General features: G+C 32.2%; 2 protein-coding genes across 3 annotated transcripts; one reads left to right on the forward strand and one right to left on the reverse strand.

Moving 5' to 3' along the window:
- The first annotated feature begins 120 nt into the window (after positions 1 to 120).
- Positions 121 to 14,448, forward strand: LOC114940384 (peptide transporter family 1). Of its 2 annotated transcripts, XM_029315052.2 has the most exons (11): positions 121 to 202; positions 629 to 959; positions 3,372 to 3,409; positions 8,641 to 8,719; positions 9,587 to 9,815; positions 10,168 to 10,436; positions 11,385 to 11,467; positions 11,927 to 12,343; positions 12,454 to 12,691; positions 12,775 to 13,376; positions 13,654 to 14,448. In XM_029315052.2, exons 2-11 carry the CDS (start codon positions 905 to 907, stop codon positions 13,831 to 13,833), a joined length of 2,190 nt encoding a protein of 729 aa, XP_029170885.1. In that variant the 5' UTR covers positions 121 to 202; positions 629 to 904; the 3' UTR covers positions 13,834 to 14,448. The 2 variants fall into 2 exon arrangements, with proteins under 2 accessions (XP_029170885.1, XP_029170893.1); XM_029315060.2 differs by lacking the exons at positions 121 to 202; positions 629 to 959; positions 3,372 to 3,409 and adding an exon at positions 5,516 to 5,894.
- On the reverse strand, positions 12,250 to 21,618 carry LOC114940423 (uncharacterized). The gene is made up of 5 exons (XM_029315110.2): positions 21,146 to 21,618; positions 20,505 to 20,609; positions 18,879 to 19,304; positions 16,601 to 18,721; positions 12,250 to 16,454 (listed from the first exon to the last, which is right to left on the reverse strand). Exons 1-5 carry the CDS (start codon positions 21,275 to 21,277, stop codon positions 16,377 to 16,379), a joined length of 2,862 nt encoding a protein of 953 aa, XP_029170943.2. The 5' UTR covers positions 21,278 to 21,618; the 3' UTR covers positions 12,250 to 16,376.
- Between the last annotated feature and the right edge of the window lie 287 nt (positions 21,619 to 21,905).

Below are 21,905 nucleotides of genomic sequence, written 5' to 3' on the forward strand. Positions count from 1 at the left end.
ATTCTATATAATCGGAGAGATTTAGTCGTTGGACATGTTTTTCTTACAGATCGCTTTCTTAATTACGCCCGTCATGGAGAAGATGAAGAGACACGTTCCGTCTTTCATGAAAGAAAAAGGATCTGCTGTAACCTGATTTCAAACTCTAAAATACTCTTCATTGAGACGAACATATGCTACTTCATTTCATATCATTCATAAGGTAGAGAATATAGAAAATTCATATAATGATATCATCATGATTTAATTCATCACTTAATTAATTAAAAGTGTCTAGACAAAAATAATTCATAAATGATTAAAGATGACGAAAGGTATCATAGATTTAAAGCTCCCTAATATAAGATAATTATTTTATATAATTTTCAAAAAATTTTAGTAATATGTGTGAACAATATAGAATAAATAAATAATTGTAATACATTGAAAAAAATGAATTTTAAGCGACGTCATGATATGCCATTATGAATTTTATGTTCTACTTGAGAATGATAAATGAACAACTTTCTTTAATTATATTGCAGATAATAAATTGAACTTGATATCGTTGCAACTGATAAATTTTAATTATCTATTATTATGTGTAAAATATAATACAAAATTTTGACGGCAGATTCTTCTCTTTCAGATGCAGCAGAAAATGAGGAAGACTGAAAAGTCACATGATTCACACCGTGGAAAATCCAAATCCCCAGCGCAGGATCTCGAGAGATTTTCGAGCAGAAGAACACTGCGTGCGATAAACTCACCACGTCTCTGTAATCGGATTTGTTCAGACAGGTTTTGATAGATAAGATGGGGAGAAAAAGATATAGATCTACATGGTCAGTATTACAATCGAAACGACTGATCAGTCATTCTCGCGAGAGTAAGCTGAACAAGAAGGAGACCAAACTTGGTGAGGATGGGCACTTCGGATATAAAGAAGGAAAAAAGCAATCTCGACCACGAGATTCAAGGTATCGAATCGTCTAAAGAATACAACAATAAATACATATTATTATATAATTAAATTTTCGCCATCTGCTTTCGATCTCCATTGCACAAAGAGATCAACTATATGTATAGAGATCTTTTTTCTTTTTACATTGAATTAGAAATATAAAAATGAATTTAAATGATTAAGATCGATCGTTGTTTTCTTAGTCTTTGTAAAGAAATGATATTCGTTCGATCGCGATCGATCTATTGCATATGTTTGCTTTCTCTCGCATCTCAATCGATCAAATATCCACGCTGCTGTTTCTGGAACGAGGACGAGCTTTCCTTCGGTAAATTTCCGTTAATCGTGTTATGTGCTTTCGAGATAATGAAAATAAATATCTTTCCAGTCGCGTAAATCAAGCATTTTTCCATAATTGTATTCGATCGTTTTTCATATCGATTCTATCAAGTTTTATAATTCCATTACAATGACCAAGTTTCAATAATAGAAACATATATCATTCATTTATCGTAGGTAATGAATAATTATCAAGTTGTCAATAAAATAATTCTTAATAGATTTATAAATACAGATATGATAGAGAATTAATAATAAGATCGAGTAATAAATGCTAATAAAGCAATATAAAATACATGAGAAACACTCCATCTATGCTTCTAAATGCATGCTAATTAATTCGATCAAATGTTTATTTAGATTTTATCGAAGTAGCTTTTTCTTATCTCTGATGAGTAGAAATCGCAACTTGCCAATCATTCAGATAAATGACTTACGAAATTTCGAATGCAAGCAATAACAAAATAACTCGAGAAATTATGTAAACATAAATATCCTATTGTTAATATTATAAGAAAGTATACGATTTTATTTCGCTTTAGACTAACAATAAGTAGATTATTACAATAATCGTTTAATTGTTTTAATTTAAGCACAGAGATTTAATTTATATATAAATAGATCAAACGATAATACTTAATTTAATTGAAGTAATAATTGAATTAAAAGTCCAGTAGAAATCTTTCAAATGAATATATGGAACACAATTTTCTTATCTTCTTCTCAAGAATGTTGAGTATATATTTCATCCAACGTCGCCGATCGATCGATATGATCGGCAGTAAATAATTGGGATGAAGTACCCCGATAATACTTATGCGCCTTTTTGTATTTTGAAATAATGCCATTTATCTGGGAATCGTGGTAATGTTTAATACACAGGAAATGCGATAAGAAATTGTCCAGTAATGAGACGAAGACAAAGAATTACGCGAAACTTATTTATTGTTGTTCGAACATTATTGTGCGCGCATTATCTCTGATTAAATTCCCGATGTGAAATTGCAAAAACTATAATTGCAAAAAAAGAACAGATAATGTCTCACGAACCTATTTCTTGATAAATCGAGATAAAAATTTTTAACCGGCGATTTAACCCGATCAGACTCGCGTAATGATTCTTTTAACGGGCGCGATTGGACCATGACCTTATTTTTAACAGCCGTACAAATCTTTCGCCGTTATACTCTTATGAATATTGATGATCTGCGTAAACGGTTGCTTTCTCATTTGTAGATTTATCTACAACTCGTTCCCGCGATTCTCTCTTGCATAATCATTATTATCGTTCAAGTATTCGCATAAGTTTTTACAGAATCGATATTCGCAATTGAATTGACTTACTTAAATTTATTGCTTTATGATATGAGAGACATACATGATATTGAAGAGAGGATTTGAGGACTTTCAGCTCTTAGATATAATATGCAATAAATTATTTTTTTTAATATTGCAATTCTCTATCTCTCCTCTTATCGTCTTTCATCTTTGTCTTTCTCTATTTGCACAATAAAAAATTATTACATTATTACAAAGTTATTAAATTGAAAAGATTTTTTAGTATAATTTAAAATTATGAAATTAATATTAATTAATTAATTAATTTTGTTAGATATGAAAAATTGTTTCTATCTCTGTAACAGATTAATTTTTCGGTTTATGTTTTTATTAGAAATTTTATATACAATGATTGAACAAAGTCATTGACAATGATTCAGACTAATCTCTTGAATAAAGATGCCACAAATTAATCAATTGATGCGAATATTAAATTATCGGTAGAAAAAACAGGTTTATACCGGTATTTGAAGTTGCGCAAAAATATGACGAATTGAATTATTCAGATGATAGATCCCCACCGAGCCATCAGAATGATATAGTCATTATAATTAATTGATTTCAAAATAAAAAACAAACTGCTTGAATTTGGCGAATATTAATTTTCTCAAACATCTTGATGGCAAAAGTTCTTAGTATTATACTTCGTCAATCTTGATTTCCATTTTTTTCTTGATAAATCTTCTATCTCGATAACTCCATTGAAAAATGAAATTACACTCCCATTAAATACAGATCTTTTGTGTTTCAGATCATCCGGACATTCAAAATGTGGAGGGAGGAGATAAGGTAATAAGATAAACTTATGTAATTCGTAAATATTGGTAAAAAAATATTAGTAAATATTGGTTTAACGTCAATGCATATATACTTGTATAATTTGTAATGATGATAAGAAAGGGAGATAAATAGGAATACGATCATTACATATATAATCATGTCAGATAATTTTCGCGAGTTTTGATGAAAATATAATACACGTCGCGGTTTACTCTTGCTTATCACAACAATCGTTACTTCAAAATCGAAAAAAATTATCATATTATCGCACATTTAAGCGCGTTGCATAATTCAACAAGAAGAAAGAGGCAACTATGAATGTAAGAATTTCAATAATCCTTTTCGTCAGTGAAACTACGTGGTCTTCACATATCGCATTTCGAAATTGCCAAATAAACATCTCGGATCAAAAATTGCGTATCCCCGATATTTACAACAGATTTCGCAACAAACGTTTCAATTCCAGAATAAATATACGTAAAAAGATAGTCAAAGAGCTGCTTCAAACTTGAGCGACATTGTAATAAATTTTCGATTTTTCAAATTTTTTAATGAATTTCCTTGACAAAAAAATTTAAAAAAATACGCACAATTTAAAAAATTGCAAAAATTAAGCTTGGTTAAAAAAATTCATTTTCTAATTGTTATTGCCTTTTCAATCATTATAAAAATGAGTCTAGATAAACAGATTTCCGATTTTTGTACACAATAACAATATCAATTATCTCTCGATATATCTCGCTACGTAAGCAAAAGATAATATATAATAATAATAATAATAACAGACACGATCGTAATAATAATAATAATAATTCGATTGCACTTGACTAATTGCTTTGTATAAAATTGTTCCACACAATAGATTATTCTACACAATAGATACAATAGATAATAAATCGCGGATAATACATATAAACGAAAGAGATAATGAACACATATATACGATTATATATCTTGAGGAACAGAATCTAAACAATTAATCGACATCACAGAATTTCCTCTGAATCATGATTATTCAACGTATATTGATAATTATACATAAAAAAGGGAGTTCCGGCATTAAGTAAAATCTATTATATCATCAACAAGATATAGTATATAACATAAGAAATGCAATTCTATTATTAGTATCGAAGATGACGTTTACTTTGACACGAATACATTTTTATTTTGCTGCAGCGACTGTATATTACATCTCCCTTTCTCTCTCTTTAATAAATAATATTTATCTTTCTTCTTTTCTTTAAATTTCTTGAGATGAGAAAGTAAAGAAAAAAAAATCATAAATATTATTTATTACAAACAAACAAAAAATTAGTTTCTTAAATCACGATATTTACATCTTTCGTTCAATTTACGATAATTTTGTCGATCGCTAAACCATAATATCTCAAAACTAAGCATTTGTTTTTCTTTTCAATAAACACCGAAATTTATTTGCATATTTAATATAAAAAAATGAAAATAACAAAAATTTAAGAAAGAACAAAAATTTAACTATATGCACTATACCTGGAAAAAATCCTGCGGATGCCCACACCGAAGAAAAAATTTGTTAACTTGACTAGAAACCTTTCAACTAAATTTTATTGTATATTTTATATTTTATTATATACTATTCTATTATATTATATATATTTTGTTAATTAAACATATTTTAGTATTTAAGTCAAATATATATACGTTTATTAGATTTAACATATTATATTTAATTTAAATATATATATTGATATGTTGAACTAACAAAATAATATTAAATTGAATCAATATTCTGATCAATATTTTGATATGTTGAATTATAACAAAATAATTCTAAACGGAAAGGTTTAATCAAGTAAATAAATTGATTAATGAATTTTTAGTGCATCAAGGTATATCTTGCATGCACCCGAGTTACCTGGAGAACGATAAATCGTTAAAGGTTGCACGTGGCCAACGTACAATGTATATACTTTCACACACTGTTCCAAATACCGGGGCACTGCACGACGTGGTGTTACAATACCGTCCCGCGTTTATGATGTCGACTTCGAGATATGTTGTATACACACTGCGTGTACTTGTCCTACCTCGGATCTCTGGCAGAGCGAAAACTGTCTCCGCGCTGTCAGTCTCGACGTAAGAGCGCGTGCGAGCGGAGCTGTCAAACGTGCGCTCGATCGCCGTCATTCTCCGATCTCGTCGTCGGTCCCCAGTAAACGAAGGAATAATCGAGAGCACGATGTTACATAACAGTAATACATAGCTGATAATAATAAATCAAGAAGAATTATTCTTATATGATTATCGCGGCGTTTTATTTCTAAAAATACGCGTGAAACTCGCGAAAATTATAACATGTTTTAATAACCCGAGTGTTTCTTGCTTACTGAGACTGTAAAGACGCGTCAACGTATCGAGACAACTAGATCTATATTGATTATTTGTACAGTCATCAGTTGTGTCATCTGATCTTGTATTCAATATGGGTGTCAATAAGATGCGCGTGCAGCAGGTAAAAACTAATTGTTACACTTACCGCGAGATTCTAGTGGTTCTGTAACTATACTAATTCTTACAACTGCTCGATGTTAGGTAACTTAATCATAGCTCGATGTATCAGTGTTAGAATAAATTAAACTGTAAAGTAGTTTCAAAGTACTGTGGAATTTTCTTAAGATAAAAAACCAAGGAAAAGATATATTTTTATCGTAGTTCCTAAAAATGCATTATGCAGCAAAAATGTAATCGTTTATCTATGTTTTTATTTAAAAAATCTGACGTAACGCTAATTAAGAATTGCATCTGGTTTGATAAATTTGAAAAAGTCTTGTTCTTTCAGCAAAAAGTCTTGATCTTTCAGCAAAAATCCAATTAAATCTGTTGATATTTTTGTTGATATGTACGTATATGCTAATTAAGTATATCTGACGTATTCGGGTGAAATAATTTATATATACAAAAATATTGCATATTACTTTTTAACAATCTCTTAATCAAATCATTAACGAGTATACGGAAGCATTAATACTAATTTCAAAATATATATGAATTATGAATGATAGCAAAAATAAATTTTTGCTAACTTCAGAAGGCAAAATAAATTTAAATGACAATTGTTTCGGTATTTTTGAAAAAAAGAGATCTAGATTTATTGACGTATCATTGAAATGTTATGAATTAAGAAATAATGCAAGAGTACGACGTCCTATTTATTTCCATCTCTGTATATTTTTATGTTCGAGGAACGAATGCATGTGTCGATTTAAATGCGAGTCTTAAATCATCTCAACAGCTGAATATGTTTGAAGGATAAATCGGATTTTAAATTGAGCACTATGGTTCACTGACTCACTTCCATTCACTTCGGCATACTCAACTAATTCTTTTAATTGCGGTCAATCATTGTACTTTCTCTGAAACATCTCCTTTCAAGCTTTCCGCTTTACTCAACAATTAACCCGAAATAGACCGATTTCCACTCAGATTTCCGATTATAATGAGAAAATTAGCAATTATTGCTGTAAAATAAAATTTTATTTATATTTGGATTCTTATTGTTAGATTATTCTAAAATCTTGTTAGATAAAAAATAAACGTATGGATATTGCGAATAAAAAATATAATTGTAATTGATCGTACAATTTAAGCGTTTTAATCTTGTCAGAGAAAAACGTCATTTTACTTCCTGGTTCGTATATACAATCCAATTATTTTTTATCGGTCTATGAATGTCTCGTATGGGAAAACTTGATTACGCAAGTAATCGGAATTCCAGCGCAATTATTGTATATAAGGTGTCCTAAAAATCAAATGCCTTGTTAATTTTAAACATTTTTGGAGTAGTATTTTATGTATAAATTTTGCTTCAAAAATTATATCAAATCTTAAACCGAAACTCTATAACTTATAAACAAATTTACTAATAAATTTATTTTAAAAGTTTTAATTATTTTTAATCAAAGAATTTTTTATTTTTATCAGAAAAAATTGATGCAGTTACTTTCTTTGATAGTGACATGTCCAATATTTATTTGCTAACAAAATTTTTATCAATTTTATGATTTTAGAAACGACATTTAAACATCTGTTTAATGCTAGATTATCTTCTTTAACAACAATAATATTGTTTGCTTTACAAAAATTAATTATAAAATTATTACACGTTACTATTTCATATCGTTTTCAAACTTATTGTTAGTCACGCAAATTTTGATACCTTAAGCCTTAACACATTGCCATATACATTATTGCATTGACTGATAGCATATCACAATGCAATTTGCAATGAAATTTTATAACGATCTTGCACGATCACGATCCATCAGAGAACATAGTGTTCAATCATTAATAAAATTTTAAGATGAAAATTCGAAATAAATAGTAAAGAATTTTTTACTCTATAATGATTTCTCTTCACGCATTCACAATTTCCTTCCTTGAAATAAAAATGCATCAAGGCTCTCTATGTAATTCACGAGAGTATCCTTGCTTCTATATAGAAATCTGTTTTACTGCAAAAAATAAATTATAAATATCTGCTTAAATTAAATTCACGTAAATATATGAAATCGAAAATATGAAAAATATTCTTATTCTTATGTTTTAAAGTTTTTCTCTCTTTTTCTTTTATATTTTTATATGTTTTTCTTGTATCTAAATTTAATTATTTTTTATAAGGAAAAAATGTTAAAAATATGTAACTAGAAGGTATCATGTGAAAAACTGACTTCAATTATTTGAGCGCTGCATAGTTTATTTTGTTATCTCGCATTAAAAGTTTTTACTCAGCCGTTAAACTCATGCTTGACATGCATGATAGTACAGTCGGAGTGGCCTTCGCGTTTTACGCTAGAAAATACTGGAAAATGAACATGCTTACCATAACAATAGATGTTAATCGGGTCAACGTGATCGTACAAAGAAAAAGAAATATTTATTAACAAATTCGAGACGAAATATCTCACGAGCAAAATCTGTTTTATATTAGATTAATTGTTTTGTTATACTTTAATATAAATTCTTTTTAATTTAAAATTTTGTTTAAAAAATATTTAAATATATTTAATTCGAAAATTAATTATTAAGATATTTAAACTACAGTTTTGCTCAAATCTATAATATATATCTATACGTGGCAAAGAATTTTATTACTTTAAAAACTGCAAAAATAATACTATTAATGAATAAATAATGAATAATATTAATAATTTAATTTGAATATTTTATAAGATAAAATTAATTTTTTTTTAATTTTTCAGAAGATAAAGTATCCCAAGTCGGTGTTCTTCATCATCACCAATGAATTCTGCGAAAGATTCTCTTTCTATGGAATGCGTAGTAAGTACATATAATAAAATAATTAATATCAATTTAACGTATAAGTTTTAATTTATCATATATGATATCATATATGATCGCAGAATATATTCTGCGATCTTTATAATTTAAAAATAGTGTGCTGTGAGACAATTAGAACAATTGCCCCTGCAATTGTTTTAATTATCACAGCACACTATTTTTATTATAACTATATTTTAATTGTAACTGTAATTGAAACTAAAGTAATTTTTAATTAAAAATAGCAAATAGAAAATTCCATTTTGCTACATTATGTAAGACGTCGCAATATATACTAAATTGACAGATTCTTTAAAGCATATCATTGCATAAAACACTAATAAGTGAACATGCCTTATGAATTGTTCAATCGTTCAGTATTGAATATAAATATACATAATGCATGGAATTAAAATAAAATTATTATATATTTAAATGTACATATACAGGGTGATTCAGGAGGAAAGGTAAAGATTTTAGTGGGTGATAGTATAGGCAAATGCGAACAAAAAATGTCCTATTAACATGTGTCTTATTTTTATTGGTTACAATAAACCACTCACAGCAGAAAAAAGTCAAAGGCACAAACAAAAGTAGACGCAAATGACTAAGTTAAGCGTTACCGTTGCAAAAACCGTACACAAATACCGTACACAAATAATAAATAATATATTATATACTATTTTTTGTACATGCATTTTCAATATGATTTAATATTTTCAACGAGACAATATATGTCAATTTTCATTTGATTTTATTATAATAGTAAAAGCTCAGTAATTGAGAAACGCATTTTGATGTTAATGTTAAATATAATCAAATATCACTTTAGACTGTATAGAATAACATGTAATTAATTTTTTCCAGCCATCCTGGCGCTATACCTGAGTAATATGTTAAAATACAGCGAGAGTGCAGCCACAATGATATATCATGTCTTTATTTGTTTCGTCTATTTCTTCCCGCTCGTGGGTGCAATCGTATCTGATTCTTGGCTTGGAAAATATCGCACCATTTTTTATGTGAGCATTATTTACTCGATTGGACAGCTGATTTTATCCGCAAGTGCGGCACCTCCTTTCGGACTGCCTGCAAGGTCGGTATAAAATTAGTATATTTAAAAGATGCAATCACAATATTAAAAATATACGCATTAAAATCCATACGTGTATTTAATAAACATTTTTTTACTATTTAAAAACTTATATATTTTTTATATTTAATTTGTATATACATATATGTATATATATATATATATATATATATATATATATATAAATTTTTTCTTTATGTTAAAAATATTTCAATAGTATTAAAAAAATTGATTCTTTTTAAATACTATTTAAATTTTAAGTTATCTGTTTAAATGCTACTTGATTTAGAAATTGACTTTCTATATTGGCAAAGAAAAAAATATAAAATCTCAAGTTTTAATTCTAATTTTCCAGGGAATTATCTATGCTAGGCTTGCTCCTGATTGCGCTTGGCACAGGCGGGATAAAACCTTGCGTATCTGCTTTTGGAGGCGATCAGTTTATCCTACCTCAACAAGAGCGATACTTGACGATGTTCTTTTCCCTTTTCTACTTTTCCATTAACACGGGCTCTCTGATCTCCACTTTACTCACTCCGATAATACGTGACACGACATGCTTCGATGATGAATGCTTCTCTCTGGCATTTTTGGTACCAGCCATTTTAATGATTGTATCAATTGGTAAGGAACGAAAGGACGAGATATATTTTATTAAGAGAATGTTGCTACAAAGAATACATTCCCAGCAAACACCAAGTAACTATTATATAACTGTTAGTTATAATTTCCCACTCAACAATGTAAATGCATATATAACCAGGGTTGGGACCGATTTTAAAAAATAACTCGTTACAGTTACAGTTACTCAAAAAGTAACGAGTTGTTACTTTTCAGTTACTTTTTAAAAATAATTATACATTATTTTAAATATAAGGAGCTTACATTTTATGCACAACCACAATCAAGTATTTAAAAAAATTCTTGAATGTAATATTGATCGATTTGCTTGCGACTTTGCGATTACCATCAATGTATGAATGATCTTTATATACAACAGTAAAAATAGTTATAGTAACTTACTAAATGGTAATCGCAAAGTCGCAAGCAAATCGATCAATTATTACATTTAAGAATTTTTTTAAATATTTGACTGTGATTGGTCGATCTTAATTATGTGTTATATTATTTTATGTACATAAAATGAAAATTTTAGGTAAAAGATTAAATTATATGAAGATCCATATATGCTACTGTTATCAAAATTTAATTTAACAATATAACGGCTACCATACTTAAACGATACTTTTGGCGGATGTTTTCGAAAAAGTATCTAATAAAGTAACTGTTAAAATAGTTACTAGTTACTAAAAAAATATAACTAAGTTACAGTTACAGTTACAGATGGAGAAAAGTAACGAAGTTAAGTTACAGTTACCGAAAAAAGTAACTGTAACTTCGTTACAAGTAACTCGTTACTTCCCAACCCTGTATATAACACACGTGTTATATTGCATTTATATTGTTGAGTGGGAAATTATAACTAACAGTTATATAATAGTTACTTGGTGTTTGCTGGGTTTTTTCGATTAAACGCGAATTTTATTGACAAGTATTTTTCTTATTTTTCAGTAATATTTGTCTCGGGAAAACGATTGTATAAAATAGTACAGCCTAGGGGTAATCTTATCGTCAAGGTTTCCAAGTGCATTTGCGTAAGTTCTCGTATTATATCAAAGAATTTCCTCGATTGCCTTAATCATCTAAAAAATGACATTAAAAATTGTCTATAATCTATCACACAAGAGCAACAGAAAAATTTTACTCTTGAAACGAATAAGATTTAATTAGATGCATAGCAATATTTAAAAAGGAGAAGAAAGATTTTCAAATGTAATAATTTTTTCTTATACATAACTTTGTGTGACAGATGTAATTTATAAAATAAGCTTATGTAACACTTATGCGCATCTTAAAATCCAAGAACCTATACAGTTTTTAGAATTTATGGATCTTCGCAATTTTATGAATCCTTCCAATCATTTGTATTATATTCTTATTGTTAGTTACAAGAATAGTTAATCTTATTTAAATATAGGAGTTAATCTTATTTAAATTTTAATTTCCACCAATTTTTGAATTTAAAGTCTTTTCTTTCTGTTTCAAAAAATTAGCATGCGATCTCTAATAAGATGAAGGGCAAAGAAAGGAAATGCGATCACTGGCTCGACCACGCCGACGATACGTACGAAAACAAGCTGATCGAAGACATCAAGGCCGCATTGCGGGTCCTGAAGCTGTTCATACCGCTGCCAATTTTCTGGGCGTTATATGATCAGCAGGGCTCTCAATGGACGTTTCAAGCAACGCGGATGGACGGCCAGATAGGCAGCTTCGTACTGTTGCCGGATCAGCTGCAAGCCGTCAATCCATTACTGATCATCATCTTTATACCTATTTTCGAAACCTGCATCTATCCGGTTTTTGAAAAGATACACATTATCAACACGCCTTTGAAGAAGCTCGTTGTCGGCGGATTCTTAGCCAGCGTGGCCTTCATCGCGGCCGGTCTTGTCGAGATGGAAATCGAGGTATTGAGAAAACAATTTTTTTCGCCTATTATGTAATATAAGTAGTTTTTATATATCATTATAAGATAATCAAATGGATGAGTTTTTAAAATTTTATCTTTTTTCCACAGAAAACTTATCCAAAATTACCGTCTGAAGGATTGACTCAAATTCGAATTTTTAATACGATGAATTGTCCCGTAAGTCTAACTTGGACAAAACAAAACAAAAAAGTTGAAATACCATCGTTAAGTATGTGGGCAGATTTAGAAGTGGAAGCGCACGGCTCGGTTTCATTACCCTACGTAGCGAATTTCATAGCGTGCAATGATAAAGGCTACACCAATTTTACTACTAGTGAAGAAACAGGTAAAATCCAGATAGAATTGCATAGATAGTGCAATCTTCCTGAATTTATTACACATATCGCATTGAGTACCTTTTTTTATCAGGAACTATTACGGCCACGGAGGCTACCGCGTCGTCTTGGGTTTTAACACCTTTGGGACTGCAGTATAACTACACAGACGTCGTGGATAAACCTGATCAGGGCAAACCGGCTATTCGTAGTCTCTTCTATCTAGCACCTGAATTGAGCGACTCCAGCCTGAAATTCGTCGATTCGTCGGGCAAAACTGTATTGTCAATAGCAGTCAACAGTTCGGTTTTCGCGCATTCGGAGCTGAAACAATTCGAGAAACCAAACACGTACGACATCTTTCTGAACGATTATCTACTGAAGAAGGACGTGTCCTTCAGACTCGGCGGGGCGTACACGATAGTGGGTAGTTATTTGCCCGAACTCAAAGAAGAAATCACCGGTGAAATAATCACGGTCACGCAACCCAATTCGCTTCACATGGCCTACATGTTGCCGCAATACATTATCATCACGATGGCCGAAGTGATGTTCTCCATAACCGGCCTGCAATTCGCCTTCACCCAGGCACCGGAGAGCATGAAGTCTTTACTAACGGCAGGTTGGCTGTTGAGCGTGGCCTTCGGCAATCTCATCGTGGTCATCATAAAGGGTTCGCGTCCTTTCGAGCGACAGGTAAACGATTCACCTCCTCCTATTATGCGAGCGCAATTTTCTGGATTCTTTGTCCATCTATTGTCTACACTACAACTCTCATAGGATACAATCCATCATAGTTAAAATAAATTGTTTTTTTTCTATTATTCACGTGTGTGGCATCTGAAATATTACTTAGATTCTTATATGTAGATGGCTGATTATATTAAGAAAGAATTAATTAATTAATTGAAAGGACATTGTCAGATAAATTGGTGAATTTTAGAAAATATTTATATTATTTTTTATTCCACAGGTCTACGAGATTTTCTTGTACGCCGGTCTAATGGCGGTAGTTATAGCGATATTCGCTGTGATGACCATGTTTTACAAATACGTGGAAATGCCAGAGGAGGAAGAAGAAGACGATAAGACCATACCTCTAGAAGAACAAAACGGAAAAGTTAATCCGACTTTTAAAGAGGACGAAAAGTGACGATAAGAACGGGCCGATTGAGCTAGGAATCATAAGTTTTACGTGTTCTCTTATTCGAACGAGGTAAGGAGCGCGCGACATAGCATGTCGAGAATAATTATTGAGATTCTGTTTCCATCGAACGTCTGAACACATCGTCTTCGAATGCAACAAAATATAGGAACTCTTCGTAAACTCATCTCTCTACAATAAAAGTTGCATAAAATAATTATTATAGACTGAAGATAGATATACACATTGCATTAAATAGCAACTCGAGAATTCTCGACGAAAAATAGTGTCTTTTAACTATAAAAAAAGAAGATGAGATAAATATCTTATATTGTATATAATATTTTATTTTGAGATAATATTTAAAATTGAGATTTTGAGATAATATTAAAGAGAAATTAACAAAGTATTATAAAAATTGTCTGAGAGTTGTAAATGAAAGATGAGTCGCCTAACTTGTGCGGCAAAAATTATAAGATTAGAAGAATTGTTAGCGATTGAAAATCGTGTGGCAATAATTATAAGTTTAGGAATTGTTAAATTATATGTATGTTGTGAATGAATGTTATTGTATATGAGAAATTTTAATAAGTAAATGAGAATGCTATATTGCTTTGTAATTTACGATGACTAATGTTTAATCAGAGATTTCTGTTCGATGTTACCAAAACTTTTTAAGCAAAAATTATATACATATATAAATTGTTTTACACGAGAAGAGGGAACAATAATGAAATTAATGATAGTTGGACGATGATTATTGAAATTGTACAAGACACAAAAGTAGAAAATTGGGTACACTCGAAGCGGTTCAGATTTCAAAGTCATCAGAGAACTGTAAGTCTCGGTGTGTTTTTGTGTCTATAACATTTATTTCTACAAATCCGGCTAAAGTTTCCACAAGCGCTAGCGGAACATAACAATGCGTGTGTCGTGTGATTTGATACTCTCGAGGGTGCAGTAAGTCGAGTAAATATTTAGTGTCGCTGGATTATTATTACAGAACGTACACTCGGCAACAGAAATACCTCTACACATAAACTTGGACGAGGCACATACGCGTTATATACATATATAATACATATAAACATAATACATATATACTAATATACATTATATATATATAAATATTTATATATTAAAATTATATAACGCAGTTAAAAGTACAGTGATATAACATACAAGTATATACATACATTTTTAATATATCATTTAATTATACATATAATTATACAACATATAATTATTCTTTCTAACATCAAACTATTAAAAATATTAAATGTTTCTTTCAGTTGCTTTGAAACAGCGTTGCTAAATAATAATCATCAATCATGATGCGTGAATGTGTAAAATTGGAATATGCCGATACTCGTGTAAAAGTTCATGTGTAATGACATCTCTGTTGCCGAGTGTACATACATACATCGTCTCGCAGAATATGCTGCACATGTTGCAGATAAATGACAATTTCGATTGATTTTCTGGATTGAAAAAACTCGTCGGGTCGGCAGCTACAACTTTTATGCCAAATTCCGCATATGCAGGGTGATACATATATTTATCAAGGGTTGAATCGCGCAACTATATTGCGAAGATATCGCAAAATCATCCGCATAAGCTAGCAATGACGATTGAACCCTAAATATAATGTACATCCTGCTCTCTTATTTCAAGATTGATATCAATATTATTTCGGATATATCCTTAGGTTTATTCGCGAGTAAATGAAATTTTGATATACAGGTTGCTTTTTTCCGTATTTTTATCATTGGAAATTGCATATATTGAAATCATTTTGTATTTCAATCCTCACCGAAAGAAATGCACAAGCGGAAGTACATCCATCTAGTCAATTTGCCTCTATTAGCCATGCAATACAGAAATTCTCTTTCAAAAATCCACCCTTCCTCCTGCCGACTTAAAATTATTTCTTGTTCTCTTTCAATTTGCATCATTTCATTTTCATTTAACGTTTAAGTAGGTTTTTAATTCTAAAAACAGCTACGATCAGTTTTGACATTCTATGATATAGCGTAAAACTATATTAAACCATTACTATATGAGTACTATCACATATACAGTGACACTTAATTTCACGCGATAAACACCTTTTCTTGGAAGGGGGGACGTTTTTTAGGAACTTCTATTTATCGCGCACAATTAAGAATTACTTATATACACAGAAAGTTCCGGCACCCTCGCTATTTCTGTCGAAAATTGTCGCTCCATCGATTCGGTTTTCGTTGAAATTTCTTTTTTTCATCAGTAAAATGGAACATCCTGTACATTCGACATCTTTCAAATAAGTCGATTGTCGGCGTACAAAACTCAATTTTATTCATCACATAAACTACGAAACTCTTGAGTGATGTAAACAACTAGAGCGCCGTTCCGTATATGTACCGTGCTTCAAGTATATCTGTAGGAAAAACAATTTCGCGATCCGCATATCGCATTACTTACCCATCGTTCTAACAACGAGCTTATTTAGTAATCTTATATAGCGCTTAGTGTATGAGTCCTATAAACAAAGGGTCGTGATTAGCGGTTCGTTAGTAAAACGGCGGATGATTGGGCTTTTTGTTCTCCCACTTTACTCCGCCGCGGTTTTTTTTAAGAGGATCCTCCTTCTGGAACAAATATTCGACAATATAATTTCGCGAGAATTTTTTTTTAGCGGAAGTTTAAGCAGCTATATTAGAATTTAACCGCATGTGTCATCTATTTTTGAAATTTCTACATCTTTTTGATATCAATCATCAATATACTCGCTCACCGTATGTGCACGTATCTTGTCGAACATTTCACGCGCGGCATCGAAAGCGAACGAGCCGACCTGCGCAGCCGCGCTGACCAGCGTTTCCGGTAGGATGTGAACGGAATCGCCAGCCGATATCTTGCTCGCCATGTGTGCTAAGGCTATACTGGAGTCTATGGAGTCTATGTTATCGGAGGCGGTAATCACTCTGGTTATGTCTTTAAAAGACTGATACTCATCATCGAAAGAAGGATCCCACGAGCAGGCATAATTGTTGTTCAATGCGCATGAATATTTTGGATAGATTCGTTCTTCGTCATGGCAAAGTTTTTTATTCGTTTTAGTTTCTTTCGTCCAGTCGCCATCCGCTCGTGCGTTGCGCTCCTTCCATGGGTTCTGGGGTTCCATTAATGGAAAACACGGCGGCCTTACATCCTGTATTACATTATTGGCTGTCGTTGATTCATTATACTTGTTGGCGTAAGCATGGGCATACATGTCGGTGGTGTCGGTCACCGACGTGGTATGCGAGTGGAAGCTCTGCGTGAAATCGCTCGAGTCGGTCTGCGACTGGCAACTGCATTGTGACTGCGTCTTCGAATCGCAGTGATTTTGCACAGTCAAATAGCTCGCGTGCGAGTTTCTCACGTCGTCGCACGAACCGTCATCTCGAGGACTCTTTTGCTCGTTCGACTGATGCTGTGTACACGATTTCGACGAATGAGCCTCCTTCGTCGACGGAATATATTCATCCATTATGAAGGTATCAGGGATATCGAGTTGTTGAGCCTCCTTCGTCGACGGAATATATTCATCCATTATGAAGGTATCAGGGATATCGAGTTGTTTCTTCGAATCGACACCGACGCATTCATCGACGTTCACAGACTGATTTTCGTAATTGAAGATGTTCTCTTGAATGATGTCTACATAGATAGAGTTCGCCGAATTTGTCTTCCTAGACTGCTCCTCAAGTCTTTCTTCGTCTGCCGAGAAGTGGTCTTCGTTCAAATGAATGGAGGACGGCGGCGAGGCTGGCTCCGAGAGTAGTTCGAAGCTGGGCGAATCTCGACTGCTGTCGTCTTCTTGTGGTTTGGTGTCTAGAAAACGTGTAAATCCATCATTCGAATCAGGCATCTGGATGATCTCGAAAGCGTCATCATCGGAAGAATCCTTTTCCTCCTCTCCCTTTTCCTTCTGATTGTTTGACCAACAACTGTTTAAGTTATCTGTTATAAAATGGAAATTGTGCAAGGTGTCTTTACTAAGACGACCCTCATCCAACATTTGATTCCCGGTGACAGAGCAGCTCATACGGAGATCTTTCTCGATCGGCTCCAAATAAGCTGTCTCATTTGATCCTCGTTCTGTCCGTGATTGGTCAATGGAATCCTTCCACGGCATATCCTGAGTGCCATATATATTCTGAGCGAATTGCTTATTATGTAACTTAGATTCTAGAAGTGTTTTCTTTTTCTGCGTGTTAAACAGGTTTGACTTGCTTATAATATTGCTCATCTCCGCTTCGTTTCGCTCTAAATATTTTCGATTATTCGATGTCTGGGGTATGGTTTTGAGCAAGCTAGTCGGCTGCAATGTTTTCTCATCATAACTGCAGTAGTTTGGCCGTATCAATTCATTCGTCAAGTCTGAACCGTTGTCATTCGGCTGCCCCCAAGCCACAAGTCTTGTTTTTAACACTTTTGGGTTCTTCTCGCTCGAATGCGAATCGAAGGAGTATCGGGGAGATGTCGAGGAAGGAAGTTGCGATTGACTTTGGGATTGGTCTTCAGGCGGGACAAGCATAAGAGGATCCGGAGGAATTATCTCCACCAAGTTCGATACTTCGTGCACCACTCCATTAGTTATTGTGTACGTCTTTTTCTTTATCTGCATATCTTTCGCGTTTCGAGATTCGTCCGTACGTTTGATCGGCACAGAACTCAACTGTTCGTGAGACTCTATCTTCTCCTGGTTCTTCTCGTTCGAGTCCGAGCTGCATTGAGGATATCGTTTCGCAAGAGAAGACTCCAAGTCCTTAAGCAGCAAAAGCGCAAAGGAATCCAAGCGTTTTTCTAGTACCTCCGACACGTTTTTTACCACTTCGGTAGTCATTGTGGACATCATATCTTTCTTCATCTGCAAACGAGATCAATCATTTAGCGACTATATACGTCTATATTTTATTTCAATTGTATTTTATTTATTAAAACTATAATATATTTTTTATGTTTTTATTTAAATATTAACATTCATGTATTGGAATGGAAACAAGTGAATATTTACAATTGCTTACCGATTCCATGTACTCTGTAAACCACAGAGGAGGCAAAGTACAGTTCGAACATTGCAGTGACGAAGCGTTCGCTTCCTCTTGAGTATCCACTTTCGATTCCACCTGTTCGTCGATTTGTAGAATTTTTGTTTCGTTCGGTTTATCATGTTCTGCATCGATTGTCAACAACACCTTCTTCATTATACTATTACACTCTTGTTTGAGAGCAATCTGTTTATTTAAAAATAAGCTTTTAAAAAATTTATGGTTTAAGGTGTACCAAGACTCGTAAGGATTTTGGGTATCGATCATCAACGTCGATTCGGTATTCTTTGATTGCTTTTTCTCGGATAAATACGTCTCGTCAAACCAAGAATATTTACTGCTTGTCTCTTCGAATGAACCGACGATCAACTGAATTAGGTTGTTGAAGCACTTGCGAGCGAGCTAAAACGGAAGATTTGCAGTAATTCTAAATAGCTTGCTTGAATTCTCTCCTTCAATTTTTAAATTCGAAGTGACACGTGTTATACAAAAATTGTCTCGAAAAATATTACTTTAAAAAACTATGTGCAATCGAAAAGTATTTAACGTATTTAAAAATATATAAATTATTAGGTCATGTTAAAAATTAAAATAAAAATTAAATAAAAGCAAATTTTTTATGTTATAATCAATATTCGATCAAAACGAAAAATACGTATAATTATTGTTTTTAATTTTATTGTATGATATTTGTGTATTTTATATTTTACTTGTTTAATTTTATAATATTTTTATAAAATTTAAAGTCAATAAAAATTTATTTTAGTCTGTCTAATAATAGCGTGAGGCAAATTTCGATTGAAAACCGTTAGATTTTTTGAACGAATAGGTAGAACTCTATTTTACGACGCATTATACATAGGACAAGATGTTAGACTAGAGGTACTATAGTATCTTTAGACTAGGCAAAGCCTCTTACTTTTGTAAGACGAAAACAGTCAAAGATCAGTTTTTATTCTGAAAGGAAATAAAGAAAAAAAAAAGTAAGAATTCTAAAGAATTCCAAAGAGATGAAAGAAGATGAAATTTAAAAGCTGAAAAGAAAAAACGTGAAGAAATCATGACCGACACATTTTTCCGAATTGACCTTTTATTTCGTGTTTCTGGAGTTTACCTCAAAAATATATCCGGAGACTACCTGTAAAATTGTTGAAAAAGTCTCGAAGATATCAGGCAATTGACAATGTTAGCGGTAATTGAACAATTTATTAATAAAAAAGATGTAATATTGAGTAAATAATATATATGTAATTTGCTTTATTTTTTGCAGTTTAAATTTTTTTAAATTATGTCAAACATGCTTTTATTAGACAGATTTGCATATATTGTATATTAAAAATGCATTTAGTTTTTACATGATACATTTTCATATATAATAATACAAAAAAAATATCTTTGTTTTCTTAATATTTTTCAATTGCACACCAAATGAATACAAATGCTGCAGATATAGATTCAATTCTCAAATAAAGTCTACGAATTTCACAAAAATATTAAACGATGACAAAGGGAAAAGTTAAACTCGAGAAAAATAATTTTCCTACACATCTTAATATAGAGTTAATGATATCTCTTATTATCTCTTATATAAAGTGCATATACCTTTAATGCTTCTTGCAATTCGCAATCCGAATCGATCGGAACACTGTCACCGTCATCGTCGATGTAAAAAATGCGTCTATCCTTTGGCACCTTGTATTCTGTCCACTACAATAAACACAAAAGTGTTTATATCCTACTTGATTTACATAGGAAATGCAGAAAGATTTGTGCGTTAAAATAAAATATCATATTGCAAACGCACAAATCGCCATTTGCGCCGTATAGAATGACTTGTCATTCGTATTATTATTACGCATTGCATTAAAAAATATTGATATCTATATATATATATATATATATATATATATATACGCAATATTTCTTATCACTCTTTGTAGGCGCAAAATTCAAAATATCGTGATTCCCGCGAGAGTAACAAATAACAATCTTTTCTCTCAAACTGCGATGTATAGAAACATTCGATGAACCGATATATATATTTTTTCGAGAAATATATGTATAGAAAATATGTTGCATGCGGTTGACGCCATAATGACGCCGTAGAGTGACGCTAACAAAACGAAATGGCAGGATTTTTCATGAAAATTTTTGCTTCAAAATTACAGGTCCGCAAAATTGAGCTCCGCGCTATAAATAAAAAAAAACAGAGAGAGAAAGAGAGGACAAGAGAGAGAACTTACCAGCTTCATCCGCAGCAGCTCCAAGGTCTCAGTCGACTGCCACGGGATGTATAAAAGGCTCTTGGACGCACTGTCCGCTGAGTTCTTCACCAGGAAGCAACACGAGTATTTCATCTGCGAGCTCGCCCTCATATTGTCAAACTGAACGGCAATATATATGTAATATAATATATAAGTATTTTACTTTCGCGTCCTCGCGAGAGCCCGGGAGGGGAGACGCAAAATGGAGCTACTCCGAATTCTCAGCTGGTCGGGTGACTTTTTTGCCTCCAGAAACGTCAGCGAGCTTTCTCTATCTCCTCTTCTCCTTCTTCTTCCAGTTACGTTCCTCCCGGAACGCGCATCGGTGCAAGCTCTTCTACGACGGCACGGGCTTCCCGGATTGTCAACTCGAAGAGAGTGTTACATCACGACGCGAGCAACGGCATAACAAAACTGCAATTGCATGCGCGCGACAGCTTGATGCAACGTATATAATAACACGGAACCCTTGCGGAAACGATAGGTCGAACGAGATATCGATCGAGTGACACGTGACCTCCTGAGCATGCGCGGACGCGACGCGCGGAAGAGATAATTAAATTTGATTTTTTAATCTTTGTTCGCTTCGCGATGTGACATTTATCGATGTGCATGAAGGGAAATGCTTTATAAAATAAATAATTTATTTTAATAAAATAATAATACATTATTATATCTATATAATTCATGTGTATATATATATATATATATATGTATATATGTGTATATATTTTTTTTC

Source organism: Nylanderia fulva, unplaced genomic scaffold, assembly GCF_048542155.1.
Source record: "Nylanderia fulva isolate GAGA-0341 unplaced genomic scaffold, ASM4854215v1 Scaffold6, whole genome shotgun sequence".
Classification (NCBI taxonomy): Eukaryota; Metazoa; Arthropoda; class Insecta; order Hymenoptera; family Formicidae; genus Nylanderia; species Nylanderia fulva.

Excerpts from the sequence above, each read along its gene's own strand:
- LOC114940384 (XM_029315052.2), top strand. The coding sequence starts at position 905 with ATGGGCACTTCGGATATAAAGAAGGAAAAAAGCAATCTCGACCACGAG. Across the intron at positions 3,410-8,640 it reads ATGTGGAGGGAGGAGATAAG|AAGATAAAGTATCCCAAGTC; the intron begins GTAATAAGATAA and ends TTAATTTTTCAG. Across the intron at positions 12,344-12,453 it reads TTGTCGAGATGGAAATCGAG|AAAACTTATCCAAAATTACC; the intron begins GTATTGAGAAAA and ends TTTTTTCCACAG.
- LOC114940423 (XM_029315110.2), bottom strand. The coding sequence starts at position 21,277 with ATGAGGGCGAGCTCGCAGATGAAATACTCGTGTTGCTTCCTGGTGAAG. Across the intron at positions 20,610-21,145 it reads AGCTGCTGCGGATGAAGCTG|TGGACAGAATACAAGGTGCC; the intron begins GTAAGTTCTCTC and ends TGTTTATTGTAG. Across the intron at positions 16,455-16,600 it reads ACAAGATACGTGCACATACG|AAGGAGGATCCTCTTAAAAA; the intron begins GTGAGCGAGTAT and ends TATTTGTTCCAG.